Source organism: Cyphellophora attinorum (assembly GCF_001299255.1).
Source record: "Cyphellophora attinorum strain CBS 131958 chromosome Unknown Contig12, whole genome shotgun sequence".
Classification (NCBI taxonomy): domain Eukaryota; kingdom Fungi; phylum Ascomycota; class Eurotiomycetes; order Chaetothyriales; family Cyphellophoraceae; genus Cyphellophora; species Cyphellophora attinorum.
In genome coordinates this window covers 365,325-392,673 of record NW_017253240.1, presented here as the reverse complement: position 1 = coordinate 392,673, position 27,349 = coordinate 365,325, and the positions used below count along the sequence as shown (strand labels likewise).

The 27,349-nt window shown below is 54.7% G+C and overlaps 11 protein-coding genes across 11 annotated transcripts; 5 read left to right on the top strand and 6 right to left on the bottom strand.

Moving 5' to 3' along the window:
- Positions 1 to 906: 906 nt before the first annotated feature.
- On the top strand, positions 907 to 4,509 carry AB675_7600 (Carboxypeptidase 2; the record flags this gene model as incomplete). Its single annotated transcript, XM_018147982.1, has 3 exons — positions 907 to 2,523; positions 3,076 to 4,313; positions 4,359 to 4,509. 3 exons carry the CDS (start codon positions 907 to 909, stop codon positions 4,507 to 4,509), a joined length of 3,006 nt encoding a protein of 1,001 aa, XP_018000238.1.
- Positions 4,510 to 4,551: 42 nt separating this feature from the next.
- AB675_7599 (uncharacterized protein) lies at positions 4,552 to 5,568 on the bottom strand (the record flags this gene model as incomplete). The annotated part of the gene is made up of 1 exon (XM_018147979.1): positions 4,552 to 5,568. The coding sequence occupies one exon, from the start codon at positions 5,566 to 5,568 to the stop codon at positions 4,552 to 4,554; it is 1,017 nt and encodes a 338-aa protein (XP_018000407.1).
- A 624-nt stretch (positions 5,569 to 6,192) lies between these two features.
- Positions 6,193 to 7,611, bottom strand: AB675_7598 (Lysine-specific demethylase 8; the record flags this gene model as incomplete). The annotated part of the gene is made up of 1 exon (XM_018147978.1): positions 6,193 to 7,611. The coding sequence occupies one exon, from the start codon at positions 7,609 to 7,611 to the stop codon at positions 6,193 to 6,195; it is 1,419 nt and encodes a 472-aa protein (XP_018000552.1).
- Positions 7,612 to 9,863: 2,252 nt separating this feature from the next.
- Positions 9,864 to 11,222, top strand: AB675_7596 (uncharacterized protein; the record flags this gene model as incomplete). Its single annotated transcript, XM_018147977.1, has 1 exon — positions 9,864 to 11,222. One exon carries the CDS (start codon positions 9,864 to 9,866, stop codon positions 11,220 to 11,222), a length of 1,359 nt encoding a protein of 452 aa, XP_018000212.1.
- A 393-nt stretch (positions 11,223 to 11,615) lies between these two features.
- Positions 11,616 to 12,293, bottom strand: AB675_7595 (uncharacterized protein; the record flags this gene model as incomplete). Its single annotated transcript, XM_018147976.1, has 1 exon — positions 11,616 to 12,293. The coding sequence occupies one exon, from the start codon at positions 12,291 to 12,293 to the stop codon at positions 11,616 to 11,618; it is 678 nt and encodes a 225-aa protein (XP_018000364.1).
- A 4,082-nt stretch (positions 12,294 to 16,375) lies between these two features.
- Positions 16,376 to 17,857, top strand: AB675_7594 (uncharacterized protein; the record flags this gene model as incomplete). The annotated part of the gene is made up of 1 exon (XM_018147975.1): positions 16,376 to 17,857. The coding sequence occupies one exon, from the start codon at positions 16,376 to 16,378 to the stop codon at positions 17,855 to 17,857; it is 1,482 nt and encodes a 493-aa protein (XP_018000319.1).
- A 1,072-nt stretch (positions 17,858 to 18,929) lies between these two features.
- On the bottom strand, positions 18,930 to 19,946 carry AB675_7593 (Diphthine synthase; the record flags this gene model as incomplete). The annotated part of the gene is made up of 2 exons (XM_018147974.1): positions 18,930 to 19,706; positions 19,812 to 19,946. 2 exons carry the CDS (start codon positions 19,944 to 19,946, stop codon positions 18,930 to 18,932), a joined length of 912 nt encoding a protein of 303 aa, XP_018000316.1.
- Positions 19,947 to 20,249: 303 nt separating this feature from the next.
- On the top strand, positions 20,250 to 22,026 carry AB675_7592 (SAGA complex subunit spt3; the record flags this gene model as incomplete). The annotated part of the gene is made up of 3 exons (XM_018147973.1): positions 20,250 to 20,291; positions 20,363 to 21,157; positions 21,202 to 22,026. 3 exons carry the CDS (start codon positions 20,250 to 20,252, stop codon positions 22,024 to 22,026), a joined length of 1,662 nt encoding a protein of 553 aa, XP_018000458.1.
- An 802-nt stretch (positions 22,027 to 22,828) lies between these two features.
- Positions 22,829 to 23,179, top strand: AB675_7591 (uncharacterized protein; the record flags this gene model as incomplete). Its single annotated transcript, XM_018147972.1, has 1 exon — positions 22,829 to 23,179. One exon carries the CDS (start codon positions 22,829 to 22,831, stop codon positions 23,177 to 23,179), a length of 351 nt encoding a protein of 116 aa, XP_018000408.1.
- A 74-nt stretch (positions 23,180 to 23,253) lies between these two features.
- On the bottom strand, positions 23,254 to 24,996 carry AB675_7590 (U4/U5/U6 small nuclear ribonucleoprotein prp3; the record flags this gene model as incomplete). The annotated part of the gene is made up of 1 exon (XM_018147971.1): positions 23,254 to 24,996. The coding sequence occupies one exon, from the start codon at positions 24,994 to 24,996 to the stop codon at positions 23,254 to 23,256; it is 1,743 nt and encodes a 580-aa protein (XP_018000499.1).
- Positions 24,997 to 25,953: 957 nt separating this feature from the next.
- Positions 25,954 to 26,961, bottom strand: AB675_7588 (uncharacterized protein; the record flags this gene model as incomplete). Its single annotated transcript, XM_018147969.1, has 1 exon — positions 25,954 to 26,961. One exon carries the CDS (start codon positions 26,959 to 26,961, stop codon positions 25,954 to 25,956), a length of 1,008 nt encoding a protein of 335 aa, XP_018000255.1.
- Positions 26,962 to 27,349: the final 388 nt, after the last annotated feature.

Below are 27,349 nucleotides of genomic sequence, written 5' to 3'. Positions count from 1 at the left end.
GAAGGTTTCCAACCTGATGTGCAACTAGTCCACAGGGGCTCGGAATACTTGTTCTGCTCTCGAGCAAAAATCTTCTCACAGTCGATGAAGCTGTCACGAAATCTGCTTTGTCGAATACCCGTGACGATGAAGATGCAAACGGTGTCAGCCTCTGTTCTCTTGTCGTTGAAGAAGTTGATGTTGAAAGATGTCAGACCAGAAGACACATAAACCTACCATACCGCCGGGCGTGTCGTCGCATCGCCTGCATAAGGCGATTGCAGGCATCAGTTGCCTTCGAAGTGATAACTGGTTGTCACGGTGAACCATCTCCATTCTCAGCGTGTCGCCCTTGGAGCGTGACACGACGGACATCGAGCAAAGAATGATGCGAGGCACAAGTGAAGAGACTGACAGAGAGAATCACATGAAGTCCATGTCCGGCGCGCATGTCTCTTGCATCAGATGATCGAGACTGATGCCGCGGGTCTCTGTTGACCTACAGGCCGCCGCGCTCCCGAGATGCAGGCCGCACGGTGAGTCGTCCTGAACCGCTTATACACCCGTACAAAAGGCCGGAAGCTTCGGACCTGGGTGCGCCGACCAAGACCCATCCCGACATTATACCTTGACTTGCCTTGCGGCGGACGGCGCAAGCGATGATGGGCGGGATGCCAAGTTCTTGGCCCGCATCATCCCAAGAGACGCTTGGCGGGAAGCGGAAGGTCAACGGCTTGATCTGGAGTCTACCAAGCCACCACGCTGCAACAGCCCCGCAGCAAGCTGATAGCTGCTACTATGCCGCGGGCTTCGAGTGGGATGAGCGTTGTGCGATCCGCCGGCCACGGCCCGCATGACGGACTATAAATTCGACATTGTATGAGCTGCGATGGCCCGCCGGACTTCGGTAGACGTCCACAACCAGCCATGAAGGCCACCCAAGCTGCTTCGGTCCTCCTCGCCCTTGGCAGTCGCCTCGTGTCTGCGCAACTGATTTACGCCAATAATGATGTACCCGTGTTGAAGGATGACGACAGCGTGGCGGCAAACTTCCCGGAGGTAGACATCGACCTCTACTCGCCTGCTTTCATCGATTCAGATGGAGTACTGGAGGAGTTCGCAAACGGTACTTCAGGCCCAACGAGCCAAGCTACCCTTGAAGCCTTCTTGGAAGAGCTGGCTGGCCGCAATGACTGGTTCAAATACACTGTTCCCGACTTCTCATCAGAGGAAGGCCGTTCGATTCCTTTCATCTACTTGTCAAGCAACGCAAGTACCACTTCCAACGGATCGGCGGCACCAGAGTCTGGCGACAAGATCCGGATCTACCTTCACGGCGGTGTCCACGGGAACGAACCTGCTGGCGATCAAGCAGTAATGGCATTCCTTGGCGCGCTCGATAATAACCAGACGTATGCGGAGACGATTCTGTCAGCAGTAGAATTCCTCGTCATACCACGCTACAACCCTGACGGTGTCGCATACTTCCAACGCTTCATGGCTACAGGACTCGACCCGAACCGCGACCATGTCAAGCTCCGAAGCCAGCAGACTTACGACATCAAGGCCCTGAATGTAGCTTTCAATGCTCACATCTCGATCGACTGCCACGAGTACAATGCTCCGCGAGCTTTCGGTCCTGACGAGGACTTGACGACGTCCCAGGATGGGCAATTCTCAGCTTTCAAGAACATGAACATTCATCCTCGTATCCGCTCGCTTGCCGAGGGCATCTTCGCTGACAACATCGCCGCCGCGATGGACGATGCCGGTCTCAGGCATTCACCATACGTGGTGGCTGCGTCGACGCCCGAGATCAGCTTCACCGAGTTCGTCACCGACAACAATGGAGATGATCAGGTCGGCTTGTCCCAAGGTATTGCTTACCTCTCTGAGACACGTGGCATCCGTCTGGCAGATCAGCACTTCAAGCGGCGAGTCGCTGCGGGGCTGACCATCATTCGTGCTATAGTCGACACGGCGGTAGCTAATGCTGAAGAGGTCTTCAACCTTATCGAGTCAACTCGAGAAGAATATGCCCAAAGCGATGACGAGATCATCCTTTTGTCTGCACCTCGACCAACGAACATCACGTGGCCACTCGTTTCACTCACCAATGGTTCACTGATAGACGTCCCTATCGCATTTGGGAACAACACGCCCGCTAATGCCGTCTTGACCCGTCCACGACCAGAAGCATACATCTTTTCCGCTGCCTGGCCGGACATTGCTGCACGCTTGCGTGCGGTCGGCGTCGAAGTTCAGCAACTGAATACTTCTTGGATGGGCGAAGTCGAGGCTTTCAATATCACAAACGCGACTGTGGCGCGGACGAAATTCGAAGGTGCTGCGCAGACGACTGTCTGGGAGACTGAGACGTTGGTAAAGAATGTCAGCTTTCCAGGTGAGGGAGGGAAGGGGCCGTACTGGATCGATAGTCGACAGCAGCGGGCGGCTCATGCATTTATGAGGCTGGAGCCGGAGACCGAATCCGGGTTTGCGAAGTGGAATGTCATTCCGGTCGCGACTGGGGATGAGTGGCCTGTATATCGTGTTCCAAGGCAGTGACGCCACTGTTCGACGAGGAGACGTTGAGAAGTCTTCTGGCCACCGTGTTATCAATCAAGTTTCGGCTTCGCAGTCTCCGTTCTTACGAGTCCGACTTCCTCCGGTAACTACGTGCTCAGGAGGCCACTCAAGTCCACTCAGTACGATAGGCCTACCCAGTCAGCCTGCCCAACCAGCGCCAAGTTGAGTATCCGCTGTCCACCTTCACTACCTCCGATTGAGCCAACCCAGCGGTACTGACTTCACTCGTTCGCTCGTGCCATGGTCTGCACTGACCACCGACATTCTTGCGTTGGCAGGGATGATTGTGTAGACGCACTGGCCGCCTTGGTATTGCTCTTCCTCACTCAACTGGTCTACTATCTTCGTCTTGGTGACGCTTATTCTCGTTCAACTGGCCTTGGTAACGCTTGTTCCCAAGCAACTAGTCTTGGTAGTAGTGATGGTGTCTCTTCTAGCTCTGGTACCTATCCTATCATGGCTCGTCCTCGACGCAGCCACAGGCGTTCTACTTACCATACCAGCCAGTATCGCGCTTATGGGCTACCCGCCCTTCTTGTGCCGACTGCGGTGTCTATCAAGACCCTCCACTACCTGGAACTTCTACCTGGTCTAGGAGAGGTATGGGGACTGATCACACTCATTGGATTCATCCACTTCACCTCGGTGCTCTATATCAAGCGATGGACTCTGCGTACGTCTTGCCTGTCACCGAGCAAGGATGGATCACGCAACAAATCAAATGCGAACTCCTGGTACCTTCGGCCCAGCTCCTGGAGGAGAATGTACCAAGGCGCAACAGACCCACGACTTCTCCTCGTTCCTCGCGAGGACATTGTTGGTCCCGAAGACAATCAACGCAAAATAACGTCCACAACACCTGGGAAGCCAGCACCGCCATCGCCAAAGGCCGGCCCAGCACACCGCCCACCCTTCAAACCCCGCATCAAACTCCCTATACTCCTCCTCAAAGCCCTCCTGATCTACCTCCTCAACACAACCCTCCTCCCCCTCCTCCTCGACCCACCCCTCGCCCTCACAGACTTCGCCCATCCCCGCGGCAACCTCCTCCGCCGCCTCCTCATACAACTCTACCTCACCAACCGCGTCAAACCACTCCTCTTCACCCCAATCACCGCCCGCGATCTCCTCATCCGAATCTGGTTCACCACAACCACAATATTCACGCCCATCGTTATCCTCGACGGCATCCACACCATCTGCTCCGTGTTATTCATCTACGTCCTCCGCGTCGACCGCCCAGAATGCTGGCTGGACCTCTTCGGCTCGCCGCTCGAGGCATACACGTTAGGTCGATTCTGGTCGGGGTTCTGGCATCGCTTGCATGTTAGTGCGTATGGAGAATGGGCGGAGGTGTTGTTGCCGAGAGTTTGGTTGGGGAGGAGGGAAGGTGTGAGGAGGGTGTGGAAGGTGTTGGTGGCGTTTGGGTTGAGTGGAGGCATGCATCAGATTTTGTCCAGGGGAAGTTTTCCGGTTTGTGCTGGGAGGGGGAGCGGGGATTGGGCGGATTTGAAGTTGTTTGGGTTGATGGCTGGTGTTGTGGTTGCGGAGGGATGGGTTTTGAGGGTGGTGGGGGGCTGTTTGAGGCGGCGGAGGAAGGGTGCTGGACGAGATGGAGGCGAGCAGAAGCACTGGGTGCTGACGATCTGGTGGCGGATCACCGACACTTTGTGTCGGCTCCTGGGCTACATCTGGGTGGTGAGCTTCTTCGTCTGGGCTGTGCCGAAGGTCTACTACCCCAGGCTGTACTGCATAGTTAGGACTAGCCGGAGCGGGCTATAGTGACGGAGTGGCCAATTGAAGACGAATGATTTCGAGCTGCACGAGGTGGCGGAGATGGCGAAGGGGGCGGAGATGATGACGCATACGCCCAGGTTTAAGCCGAGTCAGGAGACGGATCGGTTGGCTAGGTTGACGGTTAGGGATGTTTATATTGAATAGATGCTTGCAGCGGACGTGGGGAGGGCGTCTATCATGAGGGGTCTATGCCCAGTACTGCCCTGTCTCAATCTTCTCCTTGGCGATCTGTAACGCTCCTTTCGTGCACGCCTCCAGATCCTCCTTCGCCAACCCTAATGCCTCATCATGTAAGCCCTTATGCGCTTGGTATGCCTGCGCATGCCCCTGATTTCGGTCCGGGTAGGCCTCCATAACACTCCCATACAGGATCTTCCCGAATCCCGCCCTGTTGCCTTGTTGCAACTGCTCGCGACCCGTCTTGAGGTACTCCTCCGTACTGACCGTGATCTGCTCCCACTCCGACTCGGACGTCGATGTCGCTCTACATACAGCAGCGAGCATGTCCCGCTGGGAGAGCTGGAAGGAGGACAGACGGAGAAAGGAGTTTGCGAATGTGCCTTCGATGCTCAGACCCGAGTCTGATTTGATGGGCAGTTCTAGCATAGCGACCGTGCCTTCTCCTGTGTGCTCCCACGTTGACGTGTTGACGGGCGTGTTACCGCCGTCGTACAGGTAGACCTTGCCTGGGATAGACCGGAAATCAAAGCCATAGCAATTGGGTCCCGAGCCGAGGGAGTACTCGTACCAGAAGCCGCAGACAACGGAGATCCAGGACATGCCTTTGGATTTGATGTAATCGCGGGTCTCGTTGATGCCGGTGCCGAGCATGGCTGTCTTGTTGACCACAGGGTCGGTCCAGTCTGTGCCCCATTCGTTGGGGATGATGTAGCGGACAGTCTTGGCGGCGGCAGCGGCGTCGACGAGGGCGGGCTGAGTTTCCTTGGGTGTGAAGACTGAAAGGGAGATGATTAGGACTTCGACACCGGTGAGCGCGGTTGTCAGCTCGTCGTGGTTCTCGTAGTCGACGGGGCAGACTTTGATGTTGGATGCTGTTGGGATCTTTGCTGAGGAGTCCTTGCGGGTCAGGATGGTGATGTTGAATTTGGAGGGGGAGGAGAGGAGGCGTTGCAGGATGTGGCTGCCGACTTGGCCGGTCGCGCCAACTAGGGCGACGTTCTTGATGTGGTTTGATTCGGTCATCCTGTCTTGAGTTGATGAAGTAGGCTTGTTGCGATACTGTGACGCGAAAAGGCTGTCCTTTGGTACTTAAGAACGGAATGTTCGTGTGATTGCAATCGAACTTGGTGCAGCAGTGGCGTACTTATATATCGGAAACTGTTCTGCACGTTCACATTCTGATGCAACCCACTAAAGACCTTAAATCCGATGTCCGTAGATTTCGGCTCAAGAGCTCGCTCGTTCAAGATTTCATCGGCGACGACGTGATGCTCAACGAGCGGAAAAGATAGCAGATGATGTACTGGTGCTATATCGATACGAAAAGAGGTTAGCCTCCGTGCTCGAGCGTTGCCGCAGCCAATGAAATCACTGCAATGTTTGACTGCCCCACCAAGATCTCGGCCCCGTGGTGAAAGCCACTATGCAGGTCCGTGATGTGATTCTGCATGGTGGAAAGTTAGATGCATCTTCTAGGTGTCTGCACGCATGCAGACTTGCATCAGAGCTCGATTTCGAGACATGTCAACATTGACAGATCCCTCACTCGGCGCCGAGTGAATACCTGGCGCTTGGCATAAATCTCTTCTGTATGCCTCAGTGAATTGCAGGGTGCAAGGTGAGCACGTGTAGCAAGTAGTACAATGATCACCACCAGAAGCTCACACTGATCCCAACCGAGCAGCTGCGGACATAGTGCCACCACCCCACCGGCAAGTAGAGGGCATCACCAGGTTCGAGAATGCATTCCCAGTACGGGACTTTGCTGATGCCCGGGTAGACAGCATCCCAATCTTCGTCCGGTGAAAGCTCCATGGCTGCGACATCGATCTTTGACGTGTTCGACATATCTATTGTCGTTGTGCCTGAACCACCCATGGCCTCATGCGGCGCCGTCTCTGTGGCTGACATCGACTGAAGACTGCCGCTGTCATGAGGAGAGTAGAGTCGAACATACTTTGTACCAACGACCTGGCAGAGAATATTGTGGTAGGGGTCATGATGAAGCGGCGTTATAGTCCATGCTGGCCCAAACCAAATATTTCTGTGGATTTCATGCTCGTCGTTGATCAACTGGCCGCCAGGTTCGGACTCGCTGGTGCCGTCCTCCGTCTTTGCTGAAAGCGACTGCTTCGAAGACACGGACAGAGGAGTGTCAGGCTCTGATTTAGGCGCATCCATGTAGCAATAGTCAGGTATCAACAGAGCTGCTTCTAGGGACGGTAGTTGGCGGAAAAGATCGTGTTGAGCCAGGTAGCCGGTGTCCGTTCGGGCTTCGGGTGTAGTGAAAATATAAGAGTAGAGAAAATCGCCAAACGTGATAATCTTCTGACCCCAGCCGCTGTCGGTGTAGCTCCTTCCAGTTTCTATGGGGACCAGTCGACGCCCCCCGAGTGTATGGTTCATCCAGTACGACGTCTGCTTCCAGTCAGTCAAGGCAGACCACGAATCGAGTGTGTTCAGCAGCTTGACAGGTTTTCGTGAAGTCTGAAGCCATTTGCTGAACATTTCCAAGGTCGGCACGCGCATCTCAGTCACGGAATGCTTGATTTTGGGTACCGACGTGACGAGCTCAGGTAAAGTAGCTCTTCGCAGGACTTCTGAAGCTGGCTCGTGGCGGAACCGTTTGTGCTTCTTCCGCTCTGCATTGTCAACATAGCTCTCCAACTGAAGGAATATTCTCGATATGAACTCCTCTCTGCGTAGTCCTCCAGCTGTGATTAATGCCATGTCAAGCAAGCCGACTGCATCTTGCAGCCAAGATGATGACTTTTTAGCGTCTTCAATAGCATTCTCCCGCGCCTCAATCACGCGCACTGCTTTGATTATGGATGTGTCAGTATACAAGCGGAACCAGCACGGCTTTACCTCTGAAAAAGGAAAGACACGGATCTTCTTGTCTGCCAAATCGAAGTACTCATCCGTCTTTGCCTCTAGAGATCCAAGCTCGACGCCTTCGCAATCATGAATAGGGTCGTCAGCGTCATGCTCAGCTACCTCTTCGAGACTGTTATCGAGAAAGGCGGCGAGATCGGCCTCATCATTGTCATTGCGAGTGCGTTTCATTGATGGCATAGGACGGTAGCAGGCAGCGTTCACGATAGCTCATGCTACCACTTGCGCAACGACGCGAAAATGATGAACGATCTCGCGAGGAAGGCGGCGTCGGGAAGTCGAGAAAGGTCAAGGAGTGACAGGTGCCAACCTGAAGTCTTGGCGCGTGTTGTAGTGAGGCACGAGTGAGGCAAGTTAAGCGAGGAAGCTGCGACCACTTCAAGTTGCGTCTTGAATCATGACCTTGACATTAATTCCTACCATTCCCATCATCGCCGTCCACCTCGCAATCTCCCCATCATTGGTCGTCGAAAGCTCTGTATCACTCTGCGACTTGTTCTGACAGCTCTCTCGCCGTCGGCGCTCAGGCGCAGCCATGTCTACCATCTCCGATGTGTCCAACACACGCCTATACCTAGGCAACCTCCCACGAAACAGTATGCTGGCCACATCCTTCCGTTGAGAATTGTTCCTAGCCCTATCTGAGTGCCATGCTCTGGATTCTTGGTTCCGGCCATCCCTTGGCGACTGGCCTGGCATAGTCTTCTGGCACTGGCAGCAGCTAACTGGACTTACTTTCAGTCACAAAGGCCGATATTGAAGAACACTTCAGTTCCCATGGAACCGGCAACATCAAGGAGGTCAAACTCATGAATGGCTTCGGCTTTCTCGAGTACGACGATCCCATGGATGCGAAGGATGTCGTACCAGGTGAGCAGGTCCCAAGCTATCTCATGTAATTTGTTAACATGTCACAGCTTTCCGTATGGATCCCCCAAGGACCCTTGATCGTACGCCCTAACTCTACTTAGACGGAACCGAGTTTAAAGGAGAACGCTTGACTGTGCAGTTCGCTAGAGGCCCACGCAGAAAGGACGATTTCGGACCTCAGGAACGGAATATGCCACGTCCTCGTCGTACGGTCTATCGCATGGATCTCACAGGTCTCGCTCCCGAAACAAGTTGGCAGGTCAGGAATATCCCGGAGTCAAACATAAGTCTCATACTCAGGCTCACATCTTATACAGGATCTCAAGGACTTTGCTCGGAATTCCGGTCAGCTGGACGTGGTCTACTCGGAGACTGGTCGTGACAGCGGAGGCAAAGGCTACTATGGGTAAGTGGTGCAGATGCAGGCGTGTGTCCATTGCTAACGAAGCAGCTTCGTGGAATTCGAGACTGCCGCAGATCTGAAGAGCGCCGTCGAAAAGCTGGACGGTCGCGAGTTCAAGGGTGCTACAGTTCAGTGTGTTGCAAATGTATGTGACGTGGCTTTCTTCATTCTGATTCAGTGACTGACAGTGCTGCAGATCCAAGACGAGCGTCCAGATGCGCGAGCCTATCGCCAGCGTTCGCCACCTCGAGGTCGGTACTATGATGACTACGATCGCCGTGGTCCGCCTCCACGCGGCTACTCTCCTCGTGGCTATCGGGAGCGCTCACCTGGCCGTCGCCCTCCTCCGGTCGATGATTACTACGGCCGGGATGGCTATGGTCGACGCAGTCCTCCACGCGGCGAGTATCCTCCACGTCGATATGATGATCCTTATGGAGATCCTAGAGGCGCCCCACCTCCGCCTGGACGTGGCTATTCGGATCCATACGCCAGAGGTCCTCCTCCCGGCGACCCGTACGCTCGGCCTAGGAGTCCTCCACGTGGTGGAGGCGGCTATGGCTATGGTGGTGGCTACAGCGCGGGCGGTGGTTACGAGGATCGTGGCCGCTACTGATTTTGCGCTCTTCGAGCCACAGCTAAAACACAGAGGATACCTGGCTTTCTGGCCTTGGGAGGTTCTGTCGGATTCTCAGACGCGGCCAATATCGGGATTCTATCTTCTTGAACAGATTGGCAGCACATGCGAATGCGAATGCCAGGACGCTAGGGTTTGGGTGGTTTCCGCCATTCGGTGTTCGAATGCAAAAGTTAACCTCCGCACAAAAAGCATGCCACGTGGCAGCTGAGCCAGGTTCGAAAACACAGCCTGAGATTGCTCCGTAGGATAGGATACGTCTCTGGCCAAAGGTACTCATAATATGAGTCAACTGGGCTGTTCATCTTCGCTCTTCTCTTCCGCTGCTGCTCTCTTCTTTCTAGCCTGGCAGGCACGACTCACTACGCTTATAAGGGCTTGCAGCTTTCTACAGATCCACGCTACCTACAAACCACTCATCTTTAGGCATCACACCTTCAAGTCGTATCACTGGTCCCATATCTGCCACCACCGTCCTGGAGTTGAGCATCCACAGCTGTAGATACGATAGACATGGCGTCTCCCTCGACAACTACAGAGACTTTGCCCGTGGTGACAGCCACAACGGCTCCCGCGATGGGCCCGCCGACACTAGTGTCACTCCCGGTAGAGATCAAGAACTGTATTGCACACCATATCTCTTCATTCGAGGACACAGATCCACTCATAGCCCGTCAGTCGCTGGCCAGCGCGCGGCTAATATGCCGAGGGTGGTCTGCACCACCGCTAAAATACCTCTACCGGCACATATACGTTCCTCTCCCACTTGGTGCCAGATGTCTGTGTCTAGCACGTCTCCTCGTTATCGCCCAATCCTCCCATCTCGCTGACCAGGTGCGACACGTCACTGTCATCACCACTGGCCACGCCAAGGGAGGTTGTCAGAAGTTCACTGAGACTTCTTATGGCGCACATGTTCACGACACTCGAAGCTCACCAGCAGCTCAGTACAGGGCAGACCGGAACTTCAACGCCCGCTTCTGGTCACAGCTTGAGGCCGCCAAACCTCCAGACCCCTGCGACTGTCCTGGTGTCACCCAAGCGGCCGGCGTCCTTGCGCAGGTGGCCTACGACATCCAGGACGAGTGGTCCACTGTCATACACGCCTTCCGTTACACCATCTCTCGCTTTCCGCACTTGGACTCCCTCAACATCTTCACTTTGAGCGCCTTCAGCCGCACCTACCCAACACAGCTTATGTCCTTCCCATGGGCTGCGCGATGGAGCGAGGACAACGATGCAAGAATGGGACATCTACTCAATGCTGTACTGATATACCGCCGTCTGGAGCACCCGTTGACCAACATTAGCATAAACACGACGGAGTTTTCGTACGGCTGCCACCAAGGGAACCGCCTGAATAACATGTACTACTTCAAACGCAATATGGAGGTCCATGCTCGCTCGCTGAGGAGACTCTGTCTGCGATACCGTGGGGTATCCAATCGACGTTACGGGCTGGATGACCCTGAATCTATAGTGCGTTGTTGCGTCAGGTTACTCAATACACTATTTTCGACGACCGCGGTGGAATTGCCGAATATGCAGTGTCTCGAGTTGAGCCTGCTTGAGGAGGACGATGTGGAGCAAGAGAAGGCTTCCCTGGCGCGTAATCCACAGCGCGTCGTCAACAACGATGCTCGGCCAGTCATAACCGTACCCAAGCGCCGACGTGTGCCTCCAAGGGAGCACCTAGTGCCACTCAGCACGATTTCCAGACACACATTTCCCAACTTGCACACTTTGCATCTTCACGGTTTCACCTGCGTGCAGGAAGGCAACGCCGCTGAGTTTCCTGACTTCTTGGAGCAATGTCCCAAATTGAAGGATCTGAAACTGGGACTGCTACGCGTGGCGGATGGGGTGACCTAGACCGAGTTGAGTGCCATGGTTGAGCGCTTTGCAGAGAAGTGGCCGAGTGTCAATCCCCCAATTATGTAGCGTCCAGCGCTGGTGGTGAGGGCGAGCTGCGTTGAGGAGATCAAGGGGATGTCAATGATACGTGGTACGAAGCACAGGTTCGGGCATGAGTGGAGTGGCTACTTACCTCCTCAAAGTTCTACTTACCAGAGATTTTCAGGCATTGAGTCATCAGGCTACAGTAGCTCTAATACAACACTCAGTTGATGTCCTTTTGCCTGCACTGAGTACGCATATACTGAGAACATCGAGGTCCCTCTACTTGGGTGAAGTCGAAGACGGGCAACAGCACGGCGAGCGCTCCGGTGTGTCCACATGGCATACCCAACGAGAGTCACCCGTCGACTACCTCCCATCACCGAAAGGGCCTCTTTGCCCCAATAAGCACGCTACATCGTCCATCTCACCCTCATCGCCCTGACTGCCGCCCGTGAAACAATCTGTCGAGGCGGTCCTGGGGATCTCGGATCTATCTTGTTGTTGCTGCTGTTGCTGGAGGATCTGGAAGAGCTCGACCTGCGAAGCGAAGACGGACGCCAGCTGTTCGTACCTCATGCGCCAGTCCATTACTTCGCGTTTCAGGGTCTCGATGGCCCGGCGTTGTCGGTCTCGGAAGGCTTGCTGGGAGGTTCGGTTTTGCTCTTGGCGTCTCTGTGAGTGGGGGGAATGGTGGGTTAGCAGGGCTTTGTTGTGGGGTGATTGCGGGTAGGGGACAGATGAGGTGGGGGTGGAGAGGCTTGCCCGCTTTTTCTCCTGAGATGCTTCCATGTAGGCGAGGGATCTGGTTGAGCGGGAGCTGGGTGGTGGCGGCGTGAATAGTGATTCTTCTTGGTAGGGGACGAGGATTTCAGCGTGGTACGTGTTCTCTATCAGCATGTCCGGAGATTGTATAACCTGATCTGACGGATAATTTGTCCAGACTATGTTGTCGCACAGCTGGTTGACGTGATAGCTGTCGACGAGATGATGTGTCGAGACTGAGGGATGATACGGATAAGCCTGGCTGAAAAGGGTGTTGGCCATGTTTGAGAAAGTTGCATTCGACTGGCCTAGGTGTCTTTGGCAGCTGTGTCCAGCAATGCGCAGTCCTTCGGGGATGATCGACACAGCTGTCTTCCATCATTCAGCAGTGGGGGATGCCCGCATAATATATCAGTTTTCCGTGGTAGCGGAAAGCTCAAGCACACGTGGGGTCCATACTCCAAGGCTTGATGACACTATATCGGTGACAAGTGCATGCGCTCGATACTGGACCAAGAACTGCGTGTGATGCAACGATGTCGGCGGAAGCATGGTCAGAGTCTCTTTGTCGATTCGAAAGTCAGTCGATGGTGAGACGCATCACAATTCAGCGGAAGGTCAACCTATCACGTGTGACGTCCTACTTGGTTTCAACGAGAGCAGCCAAAGCAAGCACTGCTCGTCTTGTAAGAGCCGCACAGCGGCTCTGATCTGTGCGGCTCTGATTCGAATCTGGTGTTAATTGGAAAGTTTCCGCAGGATGATCCTCAATCGGGGTTGGGGTTTGGAAAGACTTGCCCTGATCAAGCAGGTAGTCGTCACATTAAGCTTTAGCAGACACGATCGTCATGGTCTTTCCAAGAAATCCCAAGAGAGGTTAAGAATCCAAGTCTAAAGTTTGCAACACAAGTTTTCCTGCGGCAACACATTGTGCCGAACGTAGCGGACGAACATGGCGGAGCGGACATACGATATAAGGACCTTTGTACGGAATGCGCGATGGGCAGGGTCTCTGGCCGGTAGCGGACAAGGATGGTTATTGTGCCGGGAAGCACAAAGATCTCGAACTCTTGGATCTCGCTGTATTGCACCGCATCTATGATGTCGGTAGCTATTCCGCTACTGCATAGCTCCCCTCGGTTTGAACTTGGCCCTTAGAAGATTATGTCTACACTGGTACGTGAGAAGCTGTACCCTGCGGGCCTCCGACGGGGCGGAGGCACAATTTGCCTGATGCCGACAAGATGCTCAGTCTCGTCATTGTGGTTGTGGTTGGATCCAGACTGGTGCTAACGAGGTGCTCAATTTTCTCGTCATTGCTGTCGTGGCTGTGTTGGTATGTTGACGAAGTTGACATCCATGTCGCCGACGAGGTGCTCAATCTCGTCGGTGTTGCTTTCAGATGGATTGTCTTGTTGTGTTGACGGCTCTGGTCTGGTACCGACACATTGTTCTAGCAGTTGTTGCTTTCGGATTATTTCCGGTGGCTGATGTCAGAATCATGTTGACGATTGTCTTGGGTTGGTGTGATACTCACTGTTGACCTTGTGTCTGGTTGAATCGTTCTGCTGTCTGTAAGCACCTACACCTCCCTTGTTTGTGGTGGAAGCCTCCAACTCCCGTCAATCTTGTGACGATTTCCTGAAGCCCTCTTCACCTTTGTTTGTGTTGAGCATTCTTTTGTCCTCAGTTCATCATCGCCTCCCACAGGAGCATTGGACTCTGCATGATGAGCAACAAGCAACAAGCTCATCGAGCTCTTGGCTCGCCTGCTCCGAAATGCGAGGCCGAGGCCGGAATCTGCGCCGCAACCAGCTCTCCACGCGGGAATCCGCTTGTATCGAAAACCCTGTTAACTCCGTCCAGCGGCCACCCGGTGGGATCCTTGGGGTTCTGGTATGCATTCGTTTCATCTTTTGAGAATCTGGGCAGCGGCCTCCACGTGAGATGATGCTGAACTTGGTCTGCATGTGTCTTGGAATATGAGAATCTGGTCAGAGGCCTCCCTATAGGGGTTTTGGATTCTGATCTGCATTTGTCTTCAAATCTGAGAATTTGGCCAGAGGCCTCTCTAAGGGGAATCTGGATTCCGATCTGCATTCGTCTCGAACTTGAAGATCGGGCCAGCAGCCACCTTGTGGGAGGATCGTTGCTGCATCGGAATTATCTACCCCTAGCGCGCGGATCAGCACCTGTATCAAGGGCGAGAGCAAAAATCGAAGGGTAAGGAGCAGGAACTGAAGAGCCAGGAACAGAGACGGAAGGACTAGGAACAGAGTTTGCAGCGAGAGCACTTGCCATGGTGAGGGAGGAGCAGAAGAGGAGAATTGGAGGAGGTGCTGGTGCTGGTGCTGTTGCGGTTGCGGTTGTGGTTTTGGTGAGCAGAAACGAAAAAGGGAGAGGAGAGGGAAGGGAGGAAGAAGGAGGAAGAGGTTGTTGCTGTTGCTGTTATGGTTGTGATTGTGATTGCGGCTTTGAAGGAGCAGAAAACGAAGAATGAGAGCCATCTCGTTTCTAGTACGGTTATTGAAGAAGGGAAGAGGAACCTGGAACAATTGCGCATTAGCAGAGTGACCTTGGGAGCAGAGACAGGAGGTGCAGGAACTGGAGCAAGGACAGCAGGAGCAAGGACAGCAGGAGCAAGGACAGCAGGAGCAAGGACAGCAGGAGCAAGGATGCACCAGTCGTACTACACTAACAAGCCAAGGCAGTCGAAACGTTGGTACCTTTGCGGGGGCCCTAAAAGTACTTAGTATCCTTTCCTTTCCGCCCTCTTCCCCTCCGGGACCTATACCTGCCGCTTTTGCACTTCTATCTGTCCATCCTGAGTCCTCCGCTCCAATCATGTCTCTCTGACATACCAAGACAGCCAAGGCAGCAGAGAGGTGGTGTGCTAACTTTCCGCGCGACCCCCTTTTCACTCTCTGTCCAAAGCCCTGCCTCTTCGGCACTTCTATCTGTCGCGCCCCAGATTTCCGCCCGGCCCTTTTTCCGTTTCGGCACTTCTATCTGTTGCGCTCCAGGTTTCCGCCATAATTAGCTTTCCGTTAGAAAAGCCAGCGGCTGCTGTGTTCAATAAGCGCGTTGAAGGCCGCCGGAATGGGTTCTTCTCGAAGTGGTCGGACGGCAGCGAAATGAGGGCATGGGCTTTCCAGTAGACCAGCATACTGTAGACTCCCACGAGGCCTCCTCGGGGGCTATGATGACCCGTTATTTGACATGATTTGTTTTGCAATGACCACTTGGGAACTCGTCCCTCGTCAAGCGGGTGGCCATTCGCAAACCCTGATGTGTCGGTCAAGACTTGTACCTGGGAGGAGCCCTTCGGTAGGGCTAAGCATTGCGGCCTCGAACTCCGTCCATAGAGCGCCCATTCTCATCGATCAATACTGATAGGAGGCCTTCTATATCGGAATACTGGTCGTATAGGAACCGTCTCAGTAGATCGACAAACGCAGCGATTCGATACCTGGAGGAGAACGATGGCGCAACGTCAATCATGGCAGGTGCTGATGTGCCTGGGGATTTCACCGAGAGCGTAGGTTCATAAAGCACCGCACGGCGCTGCCACAACAGTGCATCGTATGTACAGCACGACGAAGCTACGTGCAATCAAAATAGGATTTTGGCGACCAGGTAGTCGCTGCTTTTAGTCCGAGTCGTCTGGAGAAGATCGCTTGGGCGCGATTGAGTCCGGGCAAGCCTAGACGAGACAAACGAGCTTCAAGGTTGTAATTTGAAATTGATATCAAGTGGGCAAGACCAGACGGACTGATCTGTGTTCATCCAAAAGTCTTTGCTCAGGCTGCGACTTCTTACTTCCGTGCTTGCTGTTGTCAATAACGTACGATATCTCGTACGCAAGTCGTATGACTCGTGACACAATTCAACGCTCTCAGGATGTTGATAGATGCGAGCTGAAAAAAGGAAGGTGAGCCCTCGTCCTTGCCAAGAGAGGCGGGAGCTCGCTGCAGCCAACCAGTCCATGCCTGTCTGATCACAACGACGACCACAGGTAGGAGCGAACTTGCGTACCGTCGTTGTCGCACTTCACGAATCTCTGTGCTCCCTCACCTATGCAACACAGAGCCCACTTCTAGGATTGCACGGTCAGCGCGTGCCTGTCCTTGCCGCCATGCACATAGCCATTCAACTTGCCCCTCCACGATCGCACTGGTCACAGCAGAGTCGCACGTCTTGCTGTGTTACACGATTCGTGCCAGCCTGCGATTATCTTATATTGCCGCCAACTGCTGACTGTCTTGCTACATGCTAAACTAATCCATGACTGTCAGAGCTGGGTCGAACCACAAAGCGCCCTATAACAGCACCATCTACACTACCGCAACCAAAATTCCGCCAACATGCCTATCTACCTTGCCCATGGCTTCCGATGGCCACGAGATGGCTTCACTGGCATACGTGTTCACGCTATAATCCACAATCTGGAGGAGGTATCCGTTGAATATATACAAAATCCACACAGTCGCACAGCGCTGGCAAACTCCCTCCGCGAGCTACATCCGGAAATCATGCAACGCCTCGAGAAGTCAGGCCGAAGAATAGACTTCCTCGAGCAGTACGATCCCGAAGACGAGTCAATGAATGCTGTCACGCAGCCCTATGCCTTCGTTTGCGATCGAGTAGCCATGATTGCTGGAGGACCAAGAGCAGAAGTACACCTGGGCGACCTCTTTCAAACACAAGCAGCCAACGCGTCAAAAGCAGCACAAGAGCGGCGTATCTCGACGACGGCAGATCGGACGTCTAAGCATGATCCCGCAGATGGCTCTCCAGAACGAGCGAGGAGCCCGCAGCAACGCAAGACCAGGGCCAGAACTCTGCCCATGTCGATCGAAAGGCCCTTCAATTCACCGCCGGACATTCGTGCACTGAGTGCCAATGTGCATGACATCACGAATGACCAGCCGATACCGCCTGACGCGTGGGATGCCATGGCTGAGCTACGAGACAAGCTCGCTAAAGAGGAGACAATTGGCTGGTGGGTTGTATATAACGGTGACCCGGAACGAGCATACGACCCGTCAAGTGACGAGGACTACGACTCAGAGGCCTCGGACGAGGGCACCGAAACTGGAGAAAGCATCGAAGAGGGCGTCAAGGAAATTCGTCCCAAAATATCGGCTGCTAAGCTAGGCTTGACACCGTCAACCTCGAACAACCAACCACTCGCAAAGTCAAAGTCGCTTCCCGAGAGCAGGATCACTACATCCCCATCGAAGCAGTCCCCCAAGCCAACCTCCGTCACCAAAAAGCCACCACCTTCCGCACTCCAAACTTCCTCAAAGGCCAGCAAGCCTGCCGGCGGCGCCCTGACAGCGAACCCACCAACCCCGCAACCCCTCAAGTCACCGACCGGCGGCCGCATCCCACCGCCAGTACCACCTCCGCCACCAAAGTCGTCCGCTCGCACTCCCGGCACTTCCAAGACCACAACGCTATCACCACCTCAGGAACTACTGAACATGAACAAAGAACTCCCACACAGTCCCGCTGCCGAGAAAGCCGCTTTACAGAAAGAGGCCAGCAACACATCTTCTTACAACTCTGCCGTGACCACCAGTCGAAGTAGGAGCAATACCCAAGGAAGCCTGAACGGGGCGTGTCCGGCCAATGCGCTCAATGCAAGTCCGAATCAAACGAGAACGGGGTATCGAGCGCCGAACCAGAGCTTGAGCACGAGTACTAGCAACACTGCGTTTGAGCGGGAGAAAGAGTCGGATGCTAACAGTCCAACATCGCCGGTCGGGGCTGGGAAGAAGGACGGCATGGGGTTGAGGAGGAAGATTTTCGGGAGGAGAGGGACGGGCAGTGACTCGAGGTGAACTGGGGTGGGTGGCACAAGAATACGCGGCGACGGCGTATGGGAAGAGGAAACGCCTACTGCGGTTAAGACTCGAGTCGAGAGACATGCAGTTTGATGCACGTTCAATACGGCAGGAACGGAAGACAGGTCCGCGGTACACCAATTGGGGCTGATGAGTGTATGCAGCCAGTGCTGGTCAAGAACGCGACTGGATAGATTGTGGCGGATTGACCAACAGCACAAATATTTTCGCGGCTATGTAACAGAGGCCGTGCGCCTCCAATGATGATGACGATGACAACGACAACTAATGATGACTTGCCGATGTGCTATTCCCGTTCACGACATCCTGGGTAGACGCGATGGGCATAGGCCAAGCACTGAGCCGGTTGACTGGCGTCAGCTCAAGCCGGATGACAGCCACATTCCAGACCGGATGACAGACGCCAGCCAAGACCGGGTGACCGGCACCGTTGAATCCGGACCGACCACTCTTTCCTGATCTGCTGGCCGGACTGCGTGAATTTTGTGTGGATCTCGCCGTGCTCACAACGAAGAGGCGGATTCTGCAGATCGAAGTCGACTCCGTCGTGGGAATGGCGCTCGATGGTGTCGCACCGGTGTTTGGGTTGCCATGGAATTGCAGAGCAACTATATTCCACTGCATATGCACACCCATTTTCTGATGCGCAAGTACTCCCCACCTGTACTTTCTCGCGAGTGGGTAGAGACGGGATAGACTGCGATGAATGTCGCCTACAGACGCTAGAAACCAGTCGTAGAAGCGATCTCACGCCACGGTGTTTGCTCGAAGGCTCAGAATGATAGAACTTACGCACTGCTCGCTCTAGTCAACCGGTCTGCATGAAGGACTGTTACGCGGTTCGGCTTAGTGCTTGTGAGATATGGATGCTACGACGGAATGGCCGCTGATCTCCAAGTTATCGCACGTACACGTACGCTCATTGAGATTTCTCATATTCGAGGCCTAGGAGGCACTGCAACAGCTCGCCTATGCTCGTCACCACTGGGCGATGGACGTACAGAGTATCTCTGCTGTTCTGTCACTCTTATGACTATCACTGCCACTGTCACCGACCATGGTACTTCGCCCAGCTCGCCTCAAACGTCTCCTCATGCACGCAGAAGTCCTTGATGTAGTCCTTCTCCAGCTCATGCGCCCGTTTGCCCAACAACACGAGACTGTGCAATGGGGGACCGAGATCGCTTTCCGCCAGTTCTGCGAGCGTGCCGCAGAGCATTTTCTGCTCTGTTGAGCCTAGTCGTGCGACGCCTATCGCAAGGGAGTCGGGACTGTAGACTGGCTGCTTGGGCTGCTTCGGCGTTGAGGATGCGCCGCTGCCCTCTTCAGCTTCCTCCTCGGCTTCCTTCAGGATCTCCAGCGTCTCCAGCATCTGCGCCGCACATTCACTCACACTCATGTACCTCGCCGGTTGGTATACTTTCCGTCCCCTCGCCATGTCTTCCAGACTTTGCTCCTTGACCTTGATGTCGAGCAAGATCAAAGTATGCAGACCTATTCCCATGTTCTCCGCTATCCTGTCGTAGAAGCTAGTCGGCTTCCAGTGATCTGTAAACCAGACCATGGAGACTGTTTGGCCGAAGTTGTAGAGTTGCAGGCCTGTAGCGCCAACCGCATTGAGTATCGAGGCATTGGGAATATGTTGGTACGGTATGCCAAGCGAACGAGCTCGGAGAACCAGGTCGGTGTGTGTAGTGGCACCGAATGGATCGCCAACGACGAGGAAGGCGATGGTCTGGTGCTGGGCGTTGGCGAGGATGGTGTCTGAAGAGGACTCGACTAATTCGCGGTCCGCAATGGTGATGGACCGACCGTAGAAGGACTCCTAGGGTGGCTGGTCAGATGGCTGTCAGCGAGCGTGCGCAATGTTAAGGGACAGAGGCTTAGTGAGGACAGGGTGATGAGGGTTCTACGGCAGTGCTGTACATACAAGTTTGGCCTTGTCCACCAGCAGGATGCTCGTGTATGCCTCAAGGTAGACCCGGTCAGCCTTTGTTACGATTTCGAGACCTTTGACTGTGACATCGGTCTCGTCGGCCAGGCCGAGGCCGATGAGGTACAGCATCTTTGCTGTCTACGAGCAGTGCTGCTTCTGCTACTATAAGTACTGGCTCAGGAAAATAAGTGAAGAATAGTGCGGGGAGGCAGGTGCTGTGCGGAGAGCTTTGCACAGCTGGCCTGTAGACGCCACCGTAGGTCTTCTGATTGTCCTCAGCCGTAGCATCTTCTTGCATCTTTCATCCTGCCCATCACCCATGACTGAAGTCGGTGTCCACATCAATTCTTTTGGGACGCGCACAGCTCCCAGACTGGAGGCAAATCTGGGCTGACCTGCGAGGAGGCGGGGCAGCCAGAAGTGGTAGTCAAAATGGCCGAACGACCCGCCAAATATCGGCAGGAGATTCAGCAGGTAAGAACTCACATTGATTTTGCGAAGACATCTCTTGGTGCCGAGGACATGCACGAACCGGGCTGGACGAGTACTGGACGAAGCGGATGGAGCTGGCCGCGGAATTGAGATCGTTCTGGTCCCTCATACCTACGACGACTGCTCGAACAATTGGCGAGGCTGCGAGGCGACCAGACGACCGAAAGTTGATCGTTCTTGGCAGTCATGTTCGTGGACACTCTTCGTGTACTTTGACCACCAAGCAGCCTCGAAAAGTCAGCTACACAGTCGTCCTCGTCACGATCGTTATTCCGTACCTCGATCGTCATGGACCGCTTCCGATCCGCAAAGCTCCTTCCAATCCTTTGCTTCGAACTGCTTCAGTGACCGCAGCACTGACTCTAACGCTTCGGAATCAGGCCAATCCTCCAACATCACCAAGTAAGATACTCGCACAAGATCAAGACCCCTTCCAGGAAGCCCCGTTCGAGGACACAGCAGAAGAAGGAGGCAGCTTCGGCGGCATCAGCAACGATTTCTGGAACTCCCTCGAAGCGCCTCCCGTGGAAAAGCCGAGCCTTTTCGACACCATCTTTCCACTTGATGATCCCATTGACGACCCCGAAACTTCTAAGTGGAGATTGGACCCAGTCGACTGCTACGGATACGATATCACTAAAGGCTATGACTACAACTACGTTGCACCTCCCATTGAATCCCCTGAATTCACCGAAGCACAAATGGCGTCCGAGTCTTTTGATAACTACCGTGAATACTTTGCTAACATCTGCGCGAAGATGATGTTCGTTAGCGGCGAAACTGCTGAACCCTCTCCCGATACTACCTGGCACATCGAAGAAATCGTTCGCGAACAAGTCATACATATGGTGAGTTCCTCCACAAAACCACGCCACAGTCTAACAATCAGCAGCTCAAGACCGCCGTCGAGTTAGCCAACCGACGAGGCTCGAAATCAATCAACATCCACGACTTGATGTTCCAAATCCGCCACGACAAGTCCAAACTCTCCCGCCTCAAGACCTTCCTCTCCTGGAAGGATGTCCGCAAGAACGTCAAAGACTCGGACGACAAAGGTGGCGGTGACGCTGACATCGACATCGACAACGAGAACGCTCAAGCTCCCGCCGCCGGAGGCCCCGCGCAGAAGTCCAACAAGAAACAAAAGCTCGTCTTGCCATGGGACGTGGAGTCATTCTACAGCGTCCAAGTTCCCGAGCGGGACGACGAGGAAGACGAAGAGGAGGACGAGCAGAACGAAGCTACTCTCGCCCGTCTCGCCTCCGCTGATGAACGCACCCGCAACATGACTCGTGAGGAGTACGTCTACTGGTCCGACTGTCGCCAAGCATCCTTCACCTTTCGCAAGGGCAAGCGTTTCCGAGAGTGGGCTGGTTTCGGCACGATCGTCGACACCAAGCCCAACGACGATGTCATCGACATTCTAGGGTTCCTTACATTCGAGATCGTCCAAACCCTCACCGAGGCCGCGCTCAAAGTCAAAGCTGAAGCCGATAGCCACAACCGCCGGATGACTCAGGGTCAGGGTGAGAGCAAGAAGCGCAAGCACGAGGGCATGGGGCTGTTTGTGATGCACGAGGAGGGTCGCACCCCCGTCGAGCCGGCTCATGTAGCGCGAAGCGTTTCGTCGTCTGCAGATCCCGCCGCAGAAGTACTTGATGTTTCAGAATGGACAGGCTGGGATGCGGCGTCCTTATCAGCTCATTTGATGGGCTAGCTAATGCCGTGTGAGTATGGGCGTGGTCTGTCTATTTAGCGAAGGCGTTCAGGATCGAGATATTGGGAGCTCTGGGGCATAAAATGGAGCCACTTGGCGCATTTGGGAGACCTTCAGATACCTCAGATAGTCTGGCTTGTCACTTTCGATACTACCTAGGTATGTGCGGCCTGAGCTTATGCTGGCGCCGGAAGAACACTCAAGTGAAGCTTAAGCAATTCGAAGTTGAGAGATTTGTCGCTCGGTTCAACATCACTGCCAGTTCTGAGTCGCCTTCAATTCCCGTCGGAGTCTCGTCATTCGAGCGTCGCGGACCGGCACCTCACCCAACAAAATCTACGGGCCAGGGAGGACTCTGTGGTGCAAGATTTTACATTCTGATTTTCGGGTTTACATTAAGACCCAGAACTTCACTCAACCACAACCTTCACCAGCCGCTTATCCCAAGCCACACTTCAGCCTGCCCGCATAGTTGACAATTTCTTGGTGCACCGCAGCTACGTGTGCTCGAGTTGTGCCAACAACATTGCAAGGCAACCGCTGACTCTCCGCAATGCATGATGACGCGAACACGCCGATTTGTCACTTCCCAGCATAAGGCGCAATGCTTATGCTGCTTGAACGTTCACTCGTAAAGCTTGAGCACAACGACATATTTAAATTGATTGATATCGCATTCCGGGTATACAGATTCCTTTACAGGACGTCAGGACACACATACCGAAAGCGAACACAGCCAATTTTGAACTCTCCCCGCCAAACGCAGTTGTTCTCACCGGAAGCAAAAGCCCAGCAACACGCAATGGCGACCGTCAAAGCAACACACACCGCCTCAGGCATCCTCCTCGCCGAAGTCCCCGTCTCGGAGACCTCCAGCGTGGAAGGAAACTACTACATCCCAGAATCAGCTCTCAAGCTCCCGCTCCCTGGCAAGGACGAGAATGCGAAACCTCGCCTCACACCATCAACGACGCATTATCACTGCCCCTGGAAAGGCCAGTCCAGCTACTACAACTTGGTCACCGAAAACGGGAAGACCGTCAAGGATATAGCGTGGTACTACGCGGACCCAAGCAAGAAGGCGATCGAGAAGGGCGTAACAAAGGACAAGGTGGCATTTGACAAGGGCCAAGTGAAGGTCGTGGTTGAGTAGTCAAGACTTCGAATACATCGCCCTCGAAAAATCGGTCTGAGGCGTCGTATAGCTCATTTACTTACGCCCAGCAATCAGAAATCTCGCTTGAAGCTCTTCGCTACGCTCCACATCCCTTCCATCTTCGCGCGCGCCAAAACGTCCCGTGCCTGCCCGTCCGTCTCACAGACTCTCGCGCCGAGCCACTTGCGGAACGCCCTCTGCTTTTCTTCACCACTGAAGATCAGCTCGCACTTATTCTCGCCTAGGTCCCTCAGCTCACCCGTCTCTTCATCATGCGCATCCAGCCACTTCGCCTGCTGTCGCTCCTCAGCAGCAGCACGATTCCCCTCCTGCACAGCCTTCGGTTCCTCGATCTCCGTCCACTTGATGCGATTCTGCATGAGCTTGTCGTAGTGATTGATCGAATGCGCACCTCCTTCAACCACCAACAAGCAGAATTTGGGGTTCATAATGCATACACCGGTAAGCTTATCCTGCTCGGCGTTCTTGCTAATCTTGAAACGATGCTGGCCGTTGGCGAGGCTGCCAATCTTGTATACACGCACGTGAATCCCCAGACTCTCGTCGGCAGCTTGCTGGCGGGCAAGCTTCTCGTGGCGCTCTTCCTTGGACAGAGCGCGAGCAGAGTTGGCGTCGAGGTGGGTTTGATGCCGGGCGGCGACTTCGCGGTTGACGCGGGCTTCGACGGCGGTGGGGTCTTGGATCGCTTCTTCGCCCAGGACGCGCATCATGTTGTTGCGTGTCACCTTTGGTGGGGGTGGGGGTACGAGACCGAGGCGGACCTTGGCTTGTTCTTCTTGCATGTTGGCCTTGCGCTGCTGGCGGCGTTTCTTGGCCATTTCGGTTTTCGTGAGGTGCATGGGTTTCGGAGCGGGCATGTTCCTTTCTTGGGGTGGTTCGAGGGCGACCGGGAATTGGATGTAGATTGTGACTACGGAGTCGGGGGTGTCGATTTTGAGGTTGGCTGGGTTAGAGATGGCGTCATAGCTGTCGCCGTTGACGAGGCCTTCGTCCCACCATTCGATTGCGGGTGGCTCGGGGACGAGGAAGGCTCTTTCGGTGTCGAGGTCCTCGTCTATGCCGGCTTTTCGAGCGCTTTCCGCAATGCGCTTCTTCATCTCTTCGAGCTGAGCTTGCTTTCGGAGGGCGGCGCCTTGGGCCATGTATTTGCCTTGTTCATTGAAGAGGAGTTGGCGGCTTTTGCGGCCGCGGAGACTGGCATTGGCAGGCCCTATGCTGCTGTCGAAGTACGGGTTCGCTTTCAGCTCTTCCAAGGACGGCGCCGTGAGGTCGAGCTGCTCCTTCTTGGGAATCTGTGGCTGTGCCTTCCTATTTCCGAGTGTCGTAGCAAACTTTGGCTGGGCTCTACCAGCTGCAGCGGTATGTTGCGCGTCATCTCTGAGGAGTGGGTGCATGCCAATATCGAGACCTCCGCGACTTCTCGGCATGTCTTCCCGTGCTGGAGGCGCATGGCTCGGTAGTGGTGTTGTTGACTGTGTAGATGTTCTGCTTGTGGCGGCAGCAACACGCGCTTTCAAGGCGGCGAGGCGATCAGATGTCGATGTTCCGGTGGGCAGAGAAGCCGCTGGCGTTGTAGCAGGTGGTGCATTGGCAGCATTGCGTGCCTTGAGCGCTTCGGCTCTTGCTCTGGCCTGGGCCATGATCTGACTGACGTCCATCTTTGGCGGCGCACCAGGCGTGCCTGGGGTAGACGGACGCGGTGATCCATTGTTGGAACGTGCTCTCTTCTGGTCAGAAGATGCATCGTCTTCAGGGTGCGGTCTTTTTAGCGAACTGCTCGGCGTGCTCGCCATGGCTGGCGGGAGATACTCACTTCAAGACGTCTACCAGCGACGGGCTGTACCTCAGGTACTGTCCACGTTCCGCATGTGAACAGACAAGAGCGTAGGTTGCAGATGCATTCTGAGCCAGAAAAGTGATTCAAGTTGGGGAAGCCTGGCCAAGCCCGGAGACGAGCTCACCTATCTCCGGGGGTGACGAGTGACGTACGTCGCCGCTGCCGATTGACAACTTCGACCACCAGGCATCCTCCATCGCTCTTGCTTCTCATACCACATATCCCAATTTCATGCCTGTCACCCAGTACGCCCAAGTCAAACCAGGCCAAGCCGTTTCAATCGTCCTCAAAGCCGATCAGCGCACCGGAAAGCAAGTGCAAGGCCTGGTCGCTCAACTGCTGACCCGACACAACCACCCTCGAGGCATCAAGGTCAAGCTCACCGACGGTCGCGTGGGTAGAGTCCAGCAACTCGGCAAGATGTCGTCGAATAACCCCTGGGAGGACGCCACATCACAAGGCAATCCATACGTCAACTCGCCAACACAAGGCCAGCAGTCGACGGGGTTGAATCAGACATATTTTGCGCAGGACACCTCAAACCAGCACCAACAGACACCCTATGGTCAGCAGACGAGTCAGCGGCCACAACATAATCAGCAGCCGCAGTCGAACCAGCAGCATTCGAATCCGTGGGGCGCTCCTCAGGGTCCTCCGCCCTCACAAGGTCTCCAGCGATCCGATACAGAGGACCTGCTCAGACAACAGGGAGATGCAGGCGCACAGTACGAGACGATGCAGCAGTACGAGGCAAATGCGCGACAGACGGATGACGACAAGAACCAAGCTGAGCTGCAGAAGCAGTTCCCCAACATCGACTCGAGCTTGATTGCGGCAATTTACAATGAACGAAAGCCGGACATGGCAGAGGTGCGGGAATTGCTGCAGGAGTTGAACTCTTCATGATACACACCTACGAAGCCAGCGCCTTATCCATATTACTCTTGGTAACATCCCACAACTTCTTCGCATCACCACTCTCCCTGATCTTCTTCAACACCGGCACCGTCGTCGCAACAACATCATTATTCTCATCCACAGCATAACTCCCACTCCCAACCACGCCGTCCGTGCCCACCGCGGTCTCCATCCCCACAACCTCAACACCACCCTTCCCAGCTCTCTCATCAAAATTCCCACTAGTCGCCGCAAAGACCTGCCTCTCCCCACACTCCTCTCCACCTATCGCATAGAACGGCATCACGAATCTCGTTGCTAGCCGCATCACCACGCCCGTCAGCCCCGTCATCGTATCCGCGATCCCCGTCACCACATGCCCCGGAAAGCTATGCACAAAACCGACCTCCCCATCCGCCTCTTTGCTAAGTCGCTCCATCGCCAGCGTCAGCATACTCGCGCAATGGCCCCTCATCTCACTGATCCTCGGCATTCCCTTGCGGTTCTGCAGATGCAAGTCGTCGACGTCCAGGGGGCCTTCTTTTCCTCCACACAGCACGTTGACCACGTGCTTCAGGCCGCTCGCAGCGCGCAATTGTGGTAGGAGGTTCTGCGCGAAGCGGATGCGGGAGTAGTACGCCAGGGCCGCCATCGTGGGCAGTCCCTCGGATGTTCTGGCGCTGAAGTCCAGTGTTCCTTGACTCATATACAGCACATTGATCGTCTTCACTTCCTGCTGGAGCTCAGCGCATACACGATCGACTTCCTTGAGGAGGCTGGCGTCGCATTTGATGAAAGTGATGGTCGCGTTGGGAGCGAGGGTACGTGCTTGGTCTATCGTTGGGGTGGAGGAGCGGGCGAGCACGTAGATTCGGGCTGTGGTGGTGGGGTGGTGCCGCAGGAGAGCGAGCAGGCAGTATGCGCCGATGCCTTTCGTGCCGCCGACGAAGATGGCGGTGAAGTCGGCTGGGAGGTACTTGGGGATCAGGGCGTTGGAGGCTTTCATTGCTGAGAGGTCGGGCATTTTGACGTTAGGGTTGTGTGGACGGTTTCTAGTGGCGTGTGAGGTCGTCAGGACGGTCGTTGCACTGTTCTGTACCTGGCTCTCGTGTTCTGCTGAAGAAGGGTCTCGAGATAGCCCGGTAACGTCAGCGAATCCGTCGCGTTGGCTTGTTGAAAGTCTCTCCCCGCAATTGACGCGCTATGGTGTTTTGCGATCTGCGCTTCCTGTCGAAATTGCGATTAGGTGAACATCCGTAAACGTGGTTCAACCCGCGACCATATATACATTCTGCACAACAGGCAACGCTCCTGCCTTGCGTCTTTGCGCACACCCACGGCAACACCGCCGCAAGCCACACCGACGCCCATCTCTCTAGCTGCTGCGTAAACTCAACGACAAACCATCCGTC